Raw genomic sequence first — 13,135 nt, forward strand, 5'->3', positions numbered from 1 at the left:
TCAAGGTGGGCTTCCCCAAGGAGGTATCTTGGAACTGGATTTTGGGTAATAAAAGTCACTGTAGTGAGGATGTTAATCCTGTGGTGATTATATGAGGAGGGTTTTAGTTTTTTTTAATTAAACTTTAATTGAAATACAGTTAATTTACAATGTGTTTCAGGCATATAGCAAGGTAAATAAGTTATATATATATGTGTATAAAATAAGTTCATCTATATCATATTTTAGATCCCACATATGTGCTATCATATGATATTTGTCTTTGTCTGACTTGACTTCACTTGGTATGATAACCTCTAATTCCATGCATATTGCCATATAAATGGCATTATTTCATTCCTTGTTATGGCTGAATAACATCCCACTGTGTAAAAGGTGATGATATATAAAACAATCAATGATGTGTATACCACATTTTTCTCCAGTTCTCTGTCGATGGACATTTAGAGTGCTTCCTCGTCTTGACTATTGTGGATAGTCCTGCTAGGAACAGGGATGCATGTATCTTCTGTTGTTTTTTTCTTTTTTTTGGTGATGCTGGGTCTTAGTTGCTGTGGGCAGCCTTTCTCTAGTTGCAGTGAGGGGGCTACTCTTCATTGCCGTGTGTGGGCTTCTTACTGCAGGGGCTTCTCCTGTTGTGGAGCATGGGCCCCAGAGCGTCAGCTCCATAGTTGTGGAGCACAGGCTTCGTTGCTCCGTGGCATCTGGAATATTCCCAGACCAGGGATTGAATCCATGTCCCTTGCATTGGCAGGTGGATTCTCAGCCACTACCACCAGGGGGTCCCCGCATATATCTTTCTGAATTATAGTTTTGTTTGGGTGTATGCCCAGGAGTGGGATTGTGGGTAGCTCTACTTCTAGTTTTTTGAGGCACTCCATACTGTTTTCCACAGTGGGTGCACCAGCTTACATTCCCACCAACAGTGTAGGAGGATTCCCTTTTCTCCACACCCATAAGGAAGGTATATTTTTCCCACTTTGCTGACGAGGTGCTTGTGGAACCCCTACCGGGAATCGAATAAGCAGCCAGCCGGCCCCAGAGCCAAGCGTCTCTCCTGAGAGGCTGCAGGACGTCCTCTCCCCAGTAGAGGTCTCCAGGAGGCAGTGGGAGGTGTGCTGAGCCCGGAGTGACCCAGCACTCGGATGCCCCCCACACTGTGAGGGATCTTCTCCCCAAATGTGCACACCCAGAGGGCTTTGGCAGTTAGCCGGCCAAGTCTGTGGACCCCCACCCCCCTTCACTTCGGTGATGTGTCCCTGGTCCCAGGGTTACACACCCACAGCCCCCCTCCCTCCCTTTGTCTTTAAAAACCCTCCCCTGAAAGCCGTGGGGAGTTCAGGCCTTTTGAGCACCACCTGCCGAGGACTCTTTGCTTGGCACTTGCAATAAGCACTTCACTTTCCTTCACCCCAACCTGGTGTCAGTAAAGTGACTTTACCACACACAGGCAAATGGACCTGAGTTTGATTCGGTAACACACCAAGCTCTCAACATTAACACAGGCTTAAACACGCTGGAGCCCTGGTCATAAAACAGGAAATGAGACCCAGTATGAGTTCGAGTGAGAGGTACCCGTGTTTACTGAGCAGCTGCTGGGCACCTTGGTCCCCAGGGCAGCCTGTGAGCCAAGGGACATATTCCCTGTTGTACAGCTGAGGAAACCGGGACTCAAAAAACACATGACTTGCACACAACAGAGCCTGTGAGGGTCCAGTGTGAGCCCCACCTCCCGATGGGGTTCTCGTCCTACTGATGGGGCCCCTGTGCCTGTCCCCTGAGGTCCTCCACGGGGTCCTCCTCGGCAGAGTCGTCCTCATTCACTGCTTCCTTTCTCTGGCTCCGTATGGTGCTCTGAGCACTCTAAGTAAGAATAACAGTAACAATAATAATAAAATCATCATCATCACAGCAACAATAGCAGTAATAATAAGAATGGTAACAAATATTATTTACTAAGTGCTTCAGGTAGATGTGTTCACCTAATTGGAGAGAATTATTCAGCAAGTATGAGACACCCCTCGTCCCCGCACTGTGGTTCCCTGAGTTCGCTTCAGGTGGGTCCAGGTCAGACTCAGGGCCACCCTCCCACCCCATGAGCAGCACCTCCTTCTCAGACCTGAATTCTCGGCTGGCTTCTGGTCTCTGGTCACTTCACCTTGTCACAGGCTTCACACCCCACCCAGTACTCACCCGGGCAAGAGACCACGGGAGACCTGGGGACAGGGTGGTGTCCGTGAGTGGTGGCCGAGCATCGCAACGCCCATAAACTCCGTGCATCTTGGCTCTAAAATCCTGTCGGGAGAGTTGGATCTGGTCAGGAAACAAAGTGGTGGGAGCAGGAAGGAAAGACAGCAAAACCAAAAGGCTGGTGCAGAGGTAACTGCTGGGACTGCCACCTGTACCAGGTCCATCTGGGAGCCGCCTATTCTTTATGCCATATGATCTGCAGCAGACTGGTGAGTGGGTATTATCACATTTTACAGATGGGAAAACTGAGGTCCAGAGAGGCTAGGTAACGAGTCCATAGTCCCACAAGAAGATCACACTCCCCCCATCACCAAAATAGAGATAAGTGAAGCCATCAAAGCCTGGCCAATCTTCACTGACCGTCCTGTGGTGGTTAAAGCTCCTCCACAAATTCTTTGACTTCTCCCATCAGAAGCTGGACTATAATTCTCCTCCCCTTGAATACTGCCTTAGTGACACACTTCTAAGAGACAGAATGTGGCAAGCCTGTCACAAAAGGTGACACAATGTCCACTCGGCTCTGTCTCTGATGCTCACTCTTGGATCAGCCGCCATGATGTCAGAAAGCCTACTTCCCATGGAGGAGGCATGGGCAGTTATTTGGGCGCAGACCCCACTGCAGACCACACAGGGTGGGCCTTGTGGGGGTACAGCTCATGCACTTTTTCAAGGGTCCCAACTCGGAACAACTCTGCTATCTTGGAAGTCTTAATAATTACTGAACAAAGGGCCAGTGTCTTCATTTTTCCCTGAACTTTGTGAATCATGTCCTGGACCCAGATGACAGCCACACGTGAACCAGGAAGCCTTTGAAACCACTCAAGCTCCAGCTATAGACTGGCTGAAAAGACCCAAGTGACGATGACCCAGCTGAACCCGCCAACCCTAGAACCGCAGCAGATAATCATGGAAGATAATCGCTGTGCTGCTTTTACCGTGAGGCATGGCGCGGGACATTGTAGATAACTCAGAAGGCTAATGTTAAAACTTAATCACATCAGATAAGGACCATAAGCACTTAGACTACATGCAAAGTATAGCAGGCATCAGCCTGGAGATGCTTTTTGCTGTTGTTGATTCATTTGTTTTTAAGCACCCGGGTGATGGTGATACTCACAAATGGTCCATAAAGATGGTGTTGGGGAAATTTTCCACCTCTGGTTCTGTGCCCAGGGGCAGATATTTAAAAGAGTTCATTAAAACCAATCTTCAAAGTTCGAGAAATTACAAAATGTTGCCAAGAAAAACTGATTCTATCAAAACAAAACCAACTACTCGGCCACAAAAGAACTAAATAATGCCATTTGCAGCAACATGGATACAACTTATCATACCAAGTTATCATACCAAGTGAAGTAAACCAGAAAGAGGAAGACAAATACCATATCATATCACTTCTTTGTGGAATCTAAAATATGGCACAAATGAACCTATCCACAAAACAGAAACAGACTCACAGACATAGAGATCAGACTGGTTGCCAAGGGAGAGTGAGATGGGGGAGGGATGAATTGGGAGTTTGGGGTTAGCTGAGGCAAATTATTACATATAGCATAGATAAACAACAAGGTCCTACTGTAAAGCACTGGGAAGTGTATCCAATCTCCTGGGGTAAACCAAAATGGAAAAGAATATTTTTAAAAAAGAACGTATATGTGTGTAAATCTGAGTTACTTTGCTGCAGAGCAGAGATTGGCACAACATTGTAAATCAACCAAACTTCAATAAAAAAAGACAAAAGCAGCCCCGAATTTAGCCCCACCACATAAATAGGAGATGGGGTGTCTGTGACCCACCTCCAGATCTTTCTCCAGGTCATAGCTCTCCAGAGTCTGGAAGGCACTGGAATACACCTCTACTGCTTTGGCATGGAAGACCATCTCAATGGTCACAAAGTCTGAAAAAATTTTCTGTGGGGAGAGAAACCCAGATCACATAAGTAATGCTGTCAGAAGGACTGTTCTGGGCTCACCTCAGATGTAGACCAACCAGGGGGCAGATCCTAGGTGAGGAATTTCAATATATTATTTCTAATTATTTTTGTTTGAACCGTTAATGCATTCCCATAGTTCAAAAATTGCACAGGGGTTGTTCCAGAAATGTGTGAGGTCTTGGGAACTTTCTGAAGGGTGTCCTTTTTTCAGCTCTTGTCCAGCTGGTCTTCCTCACTCAGCACTTGTTTCTCTCACTCCAAGGACTGGTGTTTGAAAATTGACAGCTACAAACTTTCAGCCTCTATCACCCAAAGACTGGAAGTGGGCCTCACAGGATGGAGAGGGGGTGCTGCTGGTAAGACACTGCCAGGTCCACTGGCCCCACAATCTGATGGACCAGTCTGTCAAAATGTTATTACTGATAAAGAGTTTTGCTTCTCTAGATCAGATGGTTTGGCTTGGCTCAGTAAACTCTCACAGAGCTCCTGCTGCGTGGCTGGCTCTGGTGGGGGCTCCTCCTCTATGCAAGGCCCAGATAAGCTCCTACTATGCGCCAGGCCTGAGGGAAGGCTCCCACTGTGTGTCATGTCCAGCACAGTCTCATTGTGTTTCAGGCCCCAGTGGGGGCTTCTGCTGTGCCGTGAACCCTGCACAAGCACCTACTGTGCACCAGACCCGAGGGGAGGCGCCTACTGTGTGTCAGGCCCCTCCTACGTGCTGTGCTCAGTACAAGCTGCCACTGTGAGGGAAGCCTCATCAGGACACACGCTTGGTGTTGGGGCAGGAGCCCCGCAGTTTGGGAACACGCCTCATCCGGTCACATGGGGAGCACCTTGGGGAGGCCAACCAGAGAAAGCCGCAAAGCCACCTGGGAGAAGGCGGCAGGGCAGCAGGAGCCGCAAAGCCACCTGGGAGAAGAAAGGCCTGAGGCGGCAAAGAGCGGGCTGGAAATTCCTGCTTCCCGCCTCCTCTCGTGCCCTGCCAGAGGCAGTGCTGGCGGTCAGGCGAGGCCTCCTTCTGCCCTTCACTGGCGCGTGTCCCTGAGGGAATGACATTCCCTCTTAAACCTCAGTTTCTTCGTCAGCACGGGAGGGACAGGAGTGGTCCCAGTCACCAAGACTTGTGACAGGTTCAGTCAGGGCCGCGGCCCTCGACCTGTGGGCGCCTCGTCGACGCCGGCCTCACCTGGAGACCTGTCAGGGATGCAGATTCCCGGCCCACCCGGGCCCACTGGCTGCGACCGCAAGGCGGGCCCTTCGGCAGCATTTTAAGGCGCCCTCCAGGGGATTTCTGACACCCGCTTGGGTAAGTGAACCTCCTGCTTGGAAGCAGGGCTTCCGTTCTTTTCTCGGCGTCAGAGTTCATTTGTAAATATTTCATTAGAAGTGTGGCGTAAAACCGACAGAACGGTATTTATTATTTCCAGTTCGGGTTTTCATCTCTTTGAAAATGTGTTGGTTCTGGGAAGTGTCTCTTACAGGTGGAATCCCCCATACTTGAAGGACGCCCGCATCGCCCCGCGTGCTTCCGCTGGCCTCCGACCGTGGAGAATCATGTGCGCATGCGCTGGTCTCGGCAGCATCAGGTGTTGAATAGGTGCGTGCTGGTGGTTTTAGGTTCTGCCTGCAACGTGCATGCTTGAGCAGTCATTATCAGTGTTTCACTCGCTTCATTCATTCGTTCTTTCATTCGTTTCCCAAAAGTTTACTGAGTACTCGCCGAGTGCCCGGCCCTGGAGCTGGTGCCCGGGACCCAGAAGGGGTCGTAGCAGACAGAGCCCCTGCCTGTATGGGAGGCAGGCATGGAGCGGCGAGTTCTCCCGGACTCTCCACCACCCCATCAAGGGCTCCGCAGGATCTGCCTCCCCCAAGGTGTCAGCCCTGTCAGGACAGGGCCTCTCTTGACTGGCTGTGGTGTCCCCAGCCTCAGGCATAGCGCCTGGCACATAGTGCGTATTCAACATGTGTTAGATTCACCAGTGAATTAAAGATACAATGAACGCACCCTCAGGGATAACTGCGCACCCACCCCCGACCCGAGGGAGCGGAGCAGGTCTGAGGCCCAGGTGAGTTTCTCTGAAGGACAAGGAGGTGTGGACTAAACGCAGAGTAATGCCAGAGCTTGGAGGAGGAGGAGGAGGACACAGCCTGTGCAAAGGCTCCCTGAGTTATGAAGGGCCTTGGTGCACGTGAGCTTGGAGTGGTGTGTCCAGGAGGAGGCTGGAGGGCTGGACTGGGGTTTTCCGGACCTTGGGAGGATTTCAGCTTTTCTTCTTGGAACAAGGGAAGCACAGAAGGGTGTTAAACCCACACCAGTGACAAATCAGAGCTGCCTTTTGTGAGATTCCTGGGGCTGCAATTTGGAAAATGGATTAAAGGAGGGATCAAGAGTGGGTGCAGGGGCCTCTGTGACCATCTTGCCCTTATAGACCCTGACTCCCTGGGGCCTCTGGTAAGAGCTGGGGTGCTGGGCCTGTCTGGGTGGGGTCTGGGTGGAATGAGGGAGGCTATGTGTGATTGGGGCTTCACGGAGGAAAGGAGGCAGTCAGGGCGAGCCCTGAGGGTCCTGTGTGGAAAGGCAGGGGCCTGGGAGAGACAGATTGCCCAATTCTCCTGGCGGGCAGGGAGCCAGCTGGGTGTGAGAGGCAGGGCTGCCAGTGCTGGCTTCCGGGCAGACAGCTGTGCAGGACAGCTGCCCAAGCAGCCGGCATCTTACCGCCCACGGCAGGATGAAGCCAGGATTTACTGTTCTGGGAGGCAGGGGCTTGAGAATTGGGCAGGCACAAGGTCACACACACACTGTCACAGGGAACACATGTGCACTCACACAGGTGCAAACACAATACACAGACATACATGAGCAAACACACCAAAGGTCACACATGAGACAGCTCAGAGTACTTCCGACCGGAGACCGACCACCCCTACCTGAATGTCCTTCAGCTTCTGCTTCTGGAAGGTGTCCACTGTCTCCTCCAGCTGCTGGGAGGTGTGGCTGGCATCCACTGAGGCCCTCTGCACGCTGGTCTCTGCCTGGCCCCAGAGATAGAAAGTGTCATGGGAACTCCATTCTGGATCATTGTCTGTTCCTTTGCCCTACTTTTGGGCCAGCTGTCCTGTGTAATGGGCATCTCTTGCCAATTTGGTCATCGAAGGAATGGCCAAGTAAAACCACAGCAAAAGGGGCAGCTACCACTTGAACAGACCCTCTTAACTGTGTGACCTCAGTCAAGTGGCTTAACCTCTCAGAGTCTCAATGTACTTGCTTGCAAACATGGGTCAGTAATAAGGCCTGCTTTGCAGGATTGTTCCAAGAATGAAAGAGTGGGAGCAGCTGAGCTATTACTCTAACTGTAACCTATTAGGTACTCTACATTTGCTGATAATTAATTCCTACATGTGGAATGATTTTAGTTGATTACTTTATTGGTTGCTTTGATTGAATCTCTATGGCCTGACTCCGTGGCAGGCCTGGCACGTGAAGGAGCACACAGAGCTGAGTTGGGGTTGGCCCCTTAGCTCTCTGTGATCTTGGGCAAGTCACCTTTCTCAATTTCCTCATCTACAAGTGCCTGCCTTCTACAAGCAGTAAGTAGGTGACCCCAATAAGGAAGCAGGCTGTGGTGAGGAGTGACTCCTCGACTTGCCTGAGTAGCATTGCTGATGGAACAGAACCCAGGTCTCCCAAGTCCCAACCGATGACTTTCCCGACACCTCTGACCCTCCCATCCTGAGCCCAGGGCCCTGCGCACACCTGCCCAGGTAGAGCTCACCTTACCATTTTGTGAGTCTGTTCATTACCTGCATGTGAGCCTGCCTTCCTCACACAGATTTGTGACACTCACCTGAGACTGAGAACAGTTTTGTTAGGGATCCAGGTTGACCAGCGTCCCCTGGGGTGGCCCACGCAGCCCCCACCCAGAGGGTGCAGTGACACACTGCCCTGCCCCTCCCCCGCCCCTGCCTCGGGACGGATACGATGGTCTGTCTATCCGAGGGGGATTTCTGCCTCAGTTTCTCCAGTTTTTCCAGTTGTTTGATCTCATTGTTCCGGACACTTTTGAATTTCTTGATCTCAGCCTAAGGAAGGAGGAGGGTGGTTTCCTGAGGTCCCAGATCAGCCAGTGTCTCCCTCCCTGTGGCCCTCCCCGCAGCGCCATGCCCTTGCTCACCCGGGTCTGCTTTATTTGCACCCCATAGAACTTCAGGGGGTTGACGACCTTGGTCTCCAGCCTCTCTACCTGGGGGCACATAAACACACACACAGTCAGAGCAGGTGAAGCCAGAGAGATGCTGACAGGCTGTGTGGTCCCTTGCCTGCATTTATAGTGCTCTGACTGCATACCCAGGACTGCACATTGGACCATTCCCCAGCCTTGGGGTTGTGAGCACCAGTCTGGGCTCAGGGCTCTGCCTCCCAAGAGCACAGTTACACATTTCCTCTCAATGAGCCCCGTTTCCTGGCCTGTAAAATGGGTATAAGGAGTGAACCCACCCAGGGTTTCTTAGCAGCTGGGTGGGACCCAGTGCATTTCATTTCTCCAGACTGCCTTAAGTTGTCACCAGGGAGGGGGACAGATTCACCTGGAACACAAACTAGTAGAGAATCCAGAGTGGACCACACTGTGAAGCCCCAGGGACTGGCAGGGTCGGCGAGGGGGACACTTCACATCCCTGGGTCAGTGTCTGTGTGCAAGCCCAACGCTAGACACTTAAATAAACATTATCAGTAATAGTAACAGTCCAGTTAAAGCTGGTGTGGATTAAGTGCTTACCCTGTGAATGTCACACTAATCAGTCATAGGGGTCCCTCCAAGGGCTTTTCTTATAACCCTGATCACCAGTCACCCCCTCTCCAGATGTTCTGACTCAGCAGATCTAGGGCATTGCCCCCAAATCTGCCTTCCTAATAAGATCTGAGTCTGGTTTGCCAGATGGGCCAGGGGAGCTGGAATCCCCACCCAACCCCTTCCTCCTCCTCCATCAAAGCTTGTGGCTCTTCTAAATGCAAATCTAAAAAAAAACCCAATAACTTCCCCAAATGCCAAAAGGGAAAGGAACATTTTCCCCTCCCTTTCTATACAGCATTTCTTTGGAAAAACTTGCAGTTGTAGACCTTTATCTGTGCCTTTGAGATGGATGTAAACCTTTTAAAAGCTAAAGAAGCCTCTGGCTGGTTTTACAACCAGGCCAGGCGTCTCTGAACTGTAAACATCAGGAGGACAGACTTTCCAGGAAGTTTGCCTGGCACCTGGCTCCAGGCTGTACCTACCTGCTTGTTAAAGAGAGGTTTTAGTTTTCTTTGGATAAAGATGATTGGCCAGCCCAGTTGGCCCCCTAATCACCAGGTGGAATTAGGAAGTCCTTTGTGACAAAGGCACTGTCCCCTTCCCTGTTTTCAGGGCATCCCCTCCCTGAGGACAGTCATCCCCTATCTCCAGAGAGTGTGCTTGGTGAGGAGTGAGGTTTCTCTGTTTTTGCCATCACTTATCCAATCACCTGTGACATGCATTGTCTTCTGGTTTAATGCTTATTCAATGGAAAAGCTGTTTCATTTCAAAAGTCTTCTTTACAGTAGCAGAGGGGATTTTTTGGGACTGGCTGGAAACTATTTATTTTATTTCATTTTACTTTTAATCCCAAACTCCTAGTCCATCCCTAAACGTTGATTTACAATATTGCTAATTTTTGCTCTACAGCAGAGTGACTCAGTTACACATTCTTTTCCATTATGGTTTATCATAAGATATTGAGTATAGTTCTGTGCTATTCAGTAGGACCTTGTTGTTTATCTATCCTGTATGTAATAGTTTGCATCTGCTAATCCCAAATTCCCAGTCCATGCCTCTCCCATGTTCTCCCCCTTGGCAACCACAAGTCTGTCCTCTATATCTGTGAGTCTGTTTCTTGTTCGTAGGTGTTTATTTGTGTCATATATTAGATTCCACATACAAGTGATATTTTATGACACTTATCTTTATCTTTCTGATTTCACTTAGTATGATAATCTCTAGGCCCATCCCATGTTGTTGCAGATGGCATTATTGGTGTTTTTAATGGCTGAGTAGTGTTCCATTGTATATACACCACATGGAGATTTCCATTTTTAATTCTTTCCTGGACTCCCTGCATCTTTCTTGTCTTGCACAAGCCTCCAGGCTCTCAGTTCTATAAACTGAAATTTGACCCTGGAAGGAGTGATATGCGCTCCTCTGGGGATGTCTTTGTAGGAGATGCATCCACTAACTGTGGACCCCACCAGGCTGCGTCAACAACCCTCAGACTGCTCCTGCCCCTACCCTGGGCAGCGGGTCCACCGGAGCTACCCGCTCACCTCAGCTTGCCTGTAATCTTGCACTTTGGCCAAGTCCTCAGCGAAGTTCCTCAGAGTGGCCCGCATCTCTGGGTTCTCCGTATTGGCGAAGTTGATGAGCTGTTTGACCAGCTGGTCGGCCTTGTCACGCAGCCGGGCTGTCTTGCGGGTGTAGGCGGCCAGCAGTGAGCAGAACTGACCAAAGGACTTCTCAGCATTGGTCACCATGTCCTCCATCACCCGCACCTGGCTGTCCCTGGGGAGGCAGGGGCCTGAGGGGCCATTCTGGGCAGTGACACCCAGCCAGGTCATTCAGTGACACAGGGATCGCCCACCCACTGCCCTCTTCCTCAGTGGCAGGCCTGGCCCAGGCGCCTGCTCCCCAAGATAATACCCGCAAGTCTCTGGGTCAGGCCAGCAAGGCAGATGCTGGAAGCCAGAGGGGCATGGGACTGGTCAGTGGCAAGGCAGGTATGCAAGCGTGGGTTGGTCTCCTAACTTGGCCTTTTGCACTGTGAGATCCTGTAGAGGGGCTTTATCTTCCCCGTAGAGTTTGTCTGTGTTCTAAGCCATCCTGAGGGGCAATGGCCTCTTTTCTCTGAAATTCCCTGATTCTGTCTTTTTCCTGAGCTGTTGGAATTCTCTGCCTTCTCTGCATCATAAAGCTTTTTATTTTTGGAATTAATAAACTTTTTTGGGGGGGTAAATAGTTTTAGGTATACAGAAAAACAGTGGAAAGTACAGAGTGTTCCCACAAACCGTTCCCCAGCACATGGCTTCCCCTATTATTAACAGCCTTCCTTTCCAGCAGGACCTCTGTTACAAAAGATGAACCAGTGGTGATACCTTCTTATTAACTAAAGTCCCTCATTTACATGAAGGTTCCCTCTTGGTGTGGTGCATGTCATAGGTTTTGACAAATGTTCAATGCCCTGTCTCCAACTATAACAGCATCATAGAGAAGTTTCACTGCCCTAAAGGCCCCGTGCTCTGCCCTTGGGTCCCTCCTGCCTCTCCCAGCCCTGGACCTTGTTTGTCCTTATGGTGCACCATTTTTCAGTACTTATCACTTCCTGTTGTGCAGAGTGGCTGGGGGCGAGGGCTTGCTGACTCATCTTTTATGTGCTGCTAGCCCACGGCCTACCCATCAAAGGTGTTCCATGAAGAAGTACAGAGTGAGTGAGGACCTGCTGGATTTTGTCTTCCCAAAACAGCTGAGTGGCACAGCCTCAGACACTCGCCTCCCTCTCGCCCCACTGCACCCTCTCCTCATCCCTCATCCCAGGTGGTTGCTGCCCTAGCCGCCTCTGTTTGACCAAACCTCCCAGCCGTGCATTCCTCTAATCGTTATCTCTAAGGCTGAAAGCTGGGAGGAGGGCTTTTTGTCCTCCTCAGAAACCCTAACTGGTGCAGTGCCCATCATGTGCATGACTCTGCAAGCAAGGTAAACAGAGGCCAGAGAGGTGAAACACCTTGCTCCAGGTCACACAGCCGGCTGCATTCTCTGTCCCTCCAGGTGGAGTCCTTCGACCCCCTCAATCAGAATCACCTAGGGCACAAGTTAAGCCTGCAGAATCCCAGCCCACCCTCCCCCAGGCTTGTGACCGAGACTCCCTGTGAGTGAGGCCCAGAGGTTACATTTGTAAATAAACATATCATCAGGTGGTCCAGAGTTTGCAGTCCCCAGAGGAGCCAGGTGTGGGAACAGCTGGCTAAAGGACAGGCAGGTTGAGAAAGCAGTGATCGAATCAGGCTGCAGGCAGTGGGGTTGGGAACAGTTCCACAGAAGGGGTGACGTCTGGTAGGGTTTTGAAGCATGAAGGGGTTTCCCAGGTAGAGATGAGCTAGAGAAGTGGGAGTGGACCGTGTGAATTTAGCTACCCCAGGTCTGTGGGCAAAAATGCTGGAGAAGTAGATGGAAGCCAGAATCTGGAAGCCTCCATGGTCCCTTGACCTTGAGGTCGGTGTGGTATGGGCGGGAGAGCATCCTTACCACCACCCCCTCAGCAGTCCAGGCAGCCTTGTCTGTCTCAGTTAATCTGGCCCTGAGAACCTGGCCTCCCCGCTCCCTCTCAGCTATGGCCAGCGCGGAGCTGCTTACCTGGAGAGAATGATGTTCATTGTGATCAGAGACAGCAGCTGTCCAGGTCTTGGGGAATAAGGGCAGGGCCCCAGGGGTCCCCCAGGGCTGGGAGAAGCCGCACAGGGCTGGGCACAGCTGTGTGGTCCTGGCTCAAGGGACGCTGCCACTTGGTTGCTGGGCAACGTGGCTGCTCACAGTAACCCTGGGTAGAGCCTCTGCTGGTCACTAGGGCAACCTCTCCTGGGGCCAGCCTCCCCAGGCGGAGTTAGAAGGCCTCACCCTTCCGTGCACTGGCCCAGGTAGGGTCCCAGAGAGGCCCCTGCTGTGGTGAAGACAGAGCTTCTTGTGGACCTGGCAGTGTGAGGGCTCCCCAAGAGGTGCAGGGACTGGATTTAGGGCTGCTGGCCTGAGATGCAGCCCTGGGCCTAGCTGTGTTCACGGGTCCTGTTGCTGGGACTCCTCCCACGAGAAGGCTGCCCAGCCCTCCCCAGGCTCCTGAGAGACCTGGCTGCTCAGGAGAGGTGTGACAAAGCACAGAGGGAATGGGGGGCCTGAG

General features: G+C 51.3%; 1 protein-coding gene across 1 annotated transcript; it reads right to left on the minus strand.

The window, feature by feature from the left end:
- Nucleotides 1-1,749: 1,749 nt before the first annotated feature.
- CIBAR2 (CBY1 interacting BAR domain containing 2) lies at nt 1,750-12,617 on the minus strand. Its single transcript, XM_065920445.1, has 8 exons — nt 12,598-12,617; nt 10,518-10,752; nt 8,356-8,424; nt 8,156-8,263; nt 7,112-7,216; nt 4,047-4,160; nt 2,194-2,295; nt 1,750-1,863 (listed from the first exon to the last, which is right to left on the minus strand). The coding sequence occupies exons 1-8, from the start codon at nt 12,615-12,617 to the stop codon at nt 1,750-1,752; spliced, it is 867 nt and encodes a 288-aa protein (XP_065776517.1).
- Between the last annotated feature and the right edge of the window lie 518 nt (nt 12,618-13,135).

Source organism: Muntiacus reevesi, chromosome 2 (genome assembly GCF_963930625.1).
Source record: "Muntiacus reevesi chromosome 2, mMunRee1.1, whole genome shotgun sequence".
Taxonomy (NCBI): Eukaryota; Metazoa; Chordata; class Mammalia; order Artiodactyla; family Cervidae; genus Muntiacus; species Muntiacus reevesi.

Excerpts from the sequence above, each read along its gene's own strand:
- CIBAR2 (XM_065920445.1), bottom strand. The coding sequence starts at position 12,617 with ATGAACATCATTCTCTCCAG. Across the intron at positions 10,753-12,597 it reads ATGAACATCATTCTCTCCAG|GGACAGCCAGGTGCGGGTGA; the intron begins GTAAGCAGCTCC and ends CTGCCTCCCCAG. Across the intron at positions 2,296-4,046 it reads ACCTGGAGAAAGATCTGGAG|GATTTTAGAGCCAAGATGCA; the intron begins GTGGGTCACAGA and ends CTCTCCCGACAG.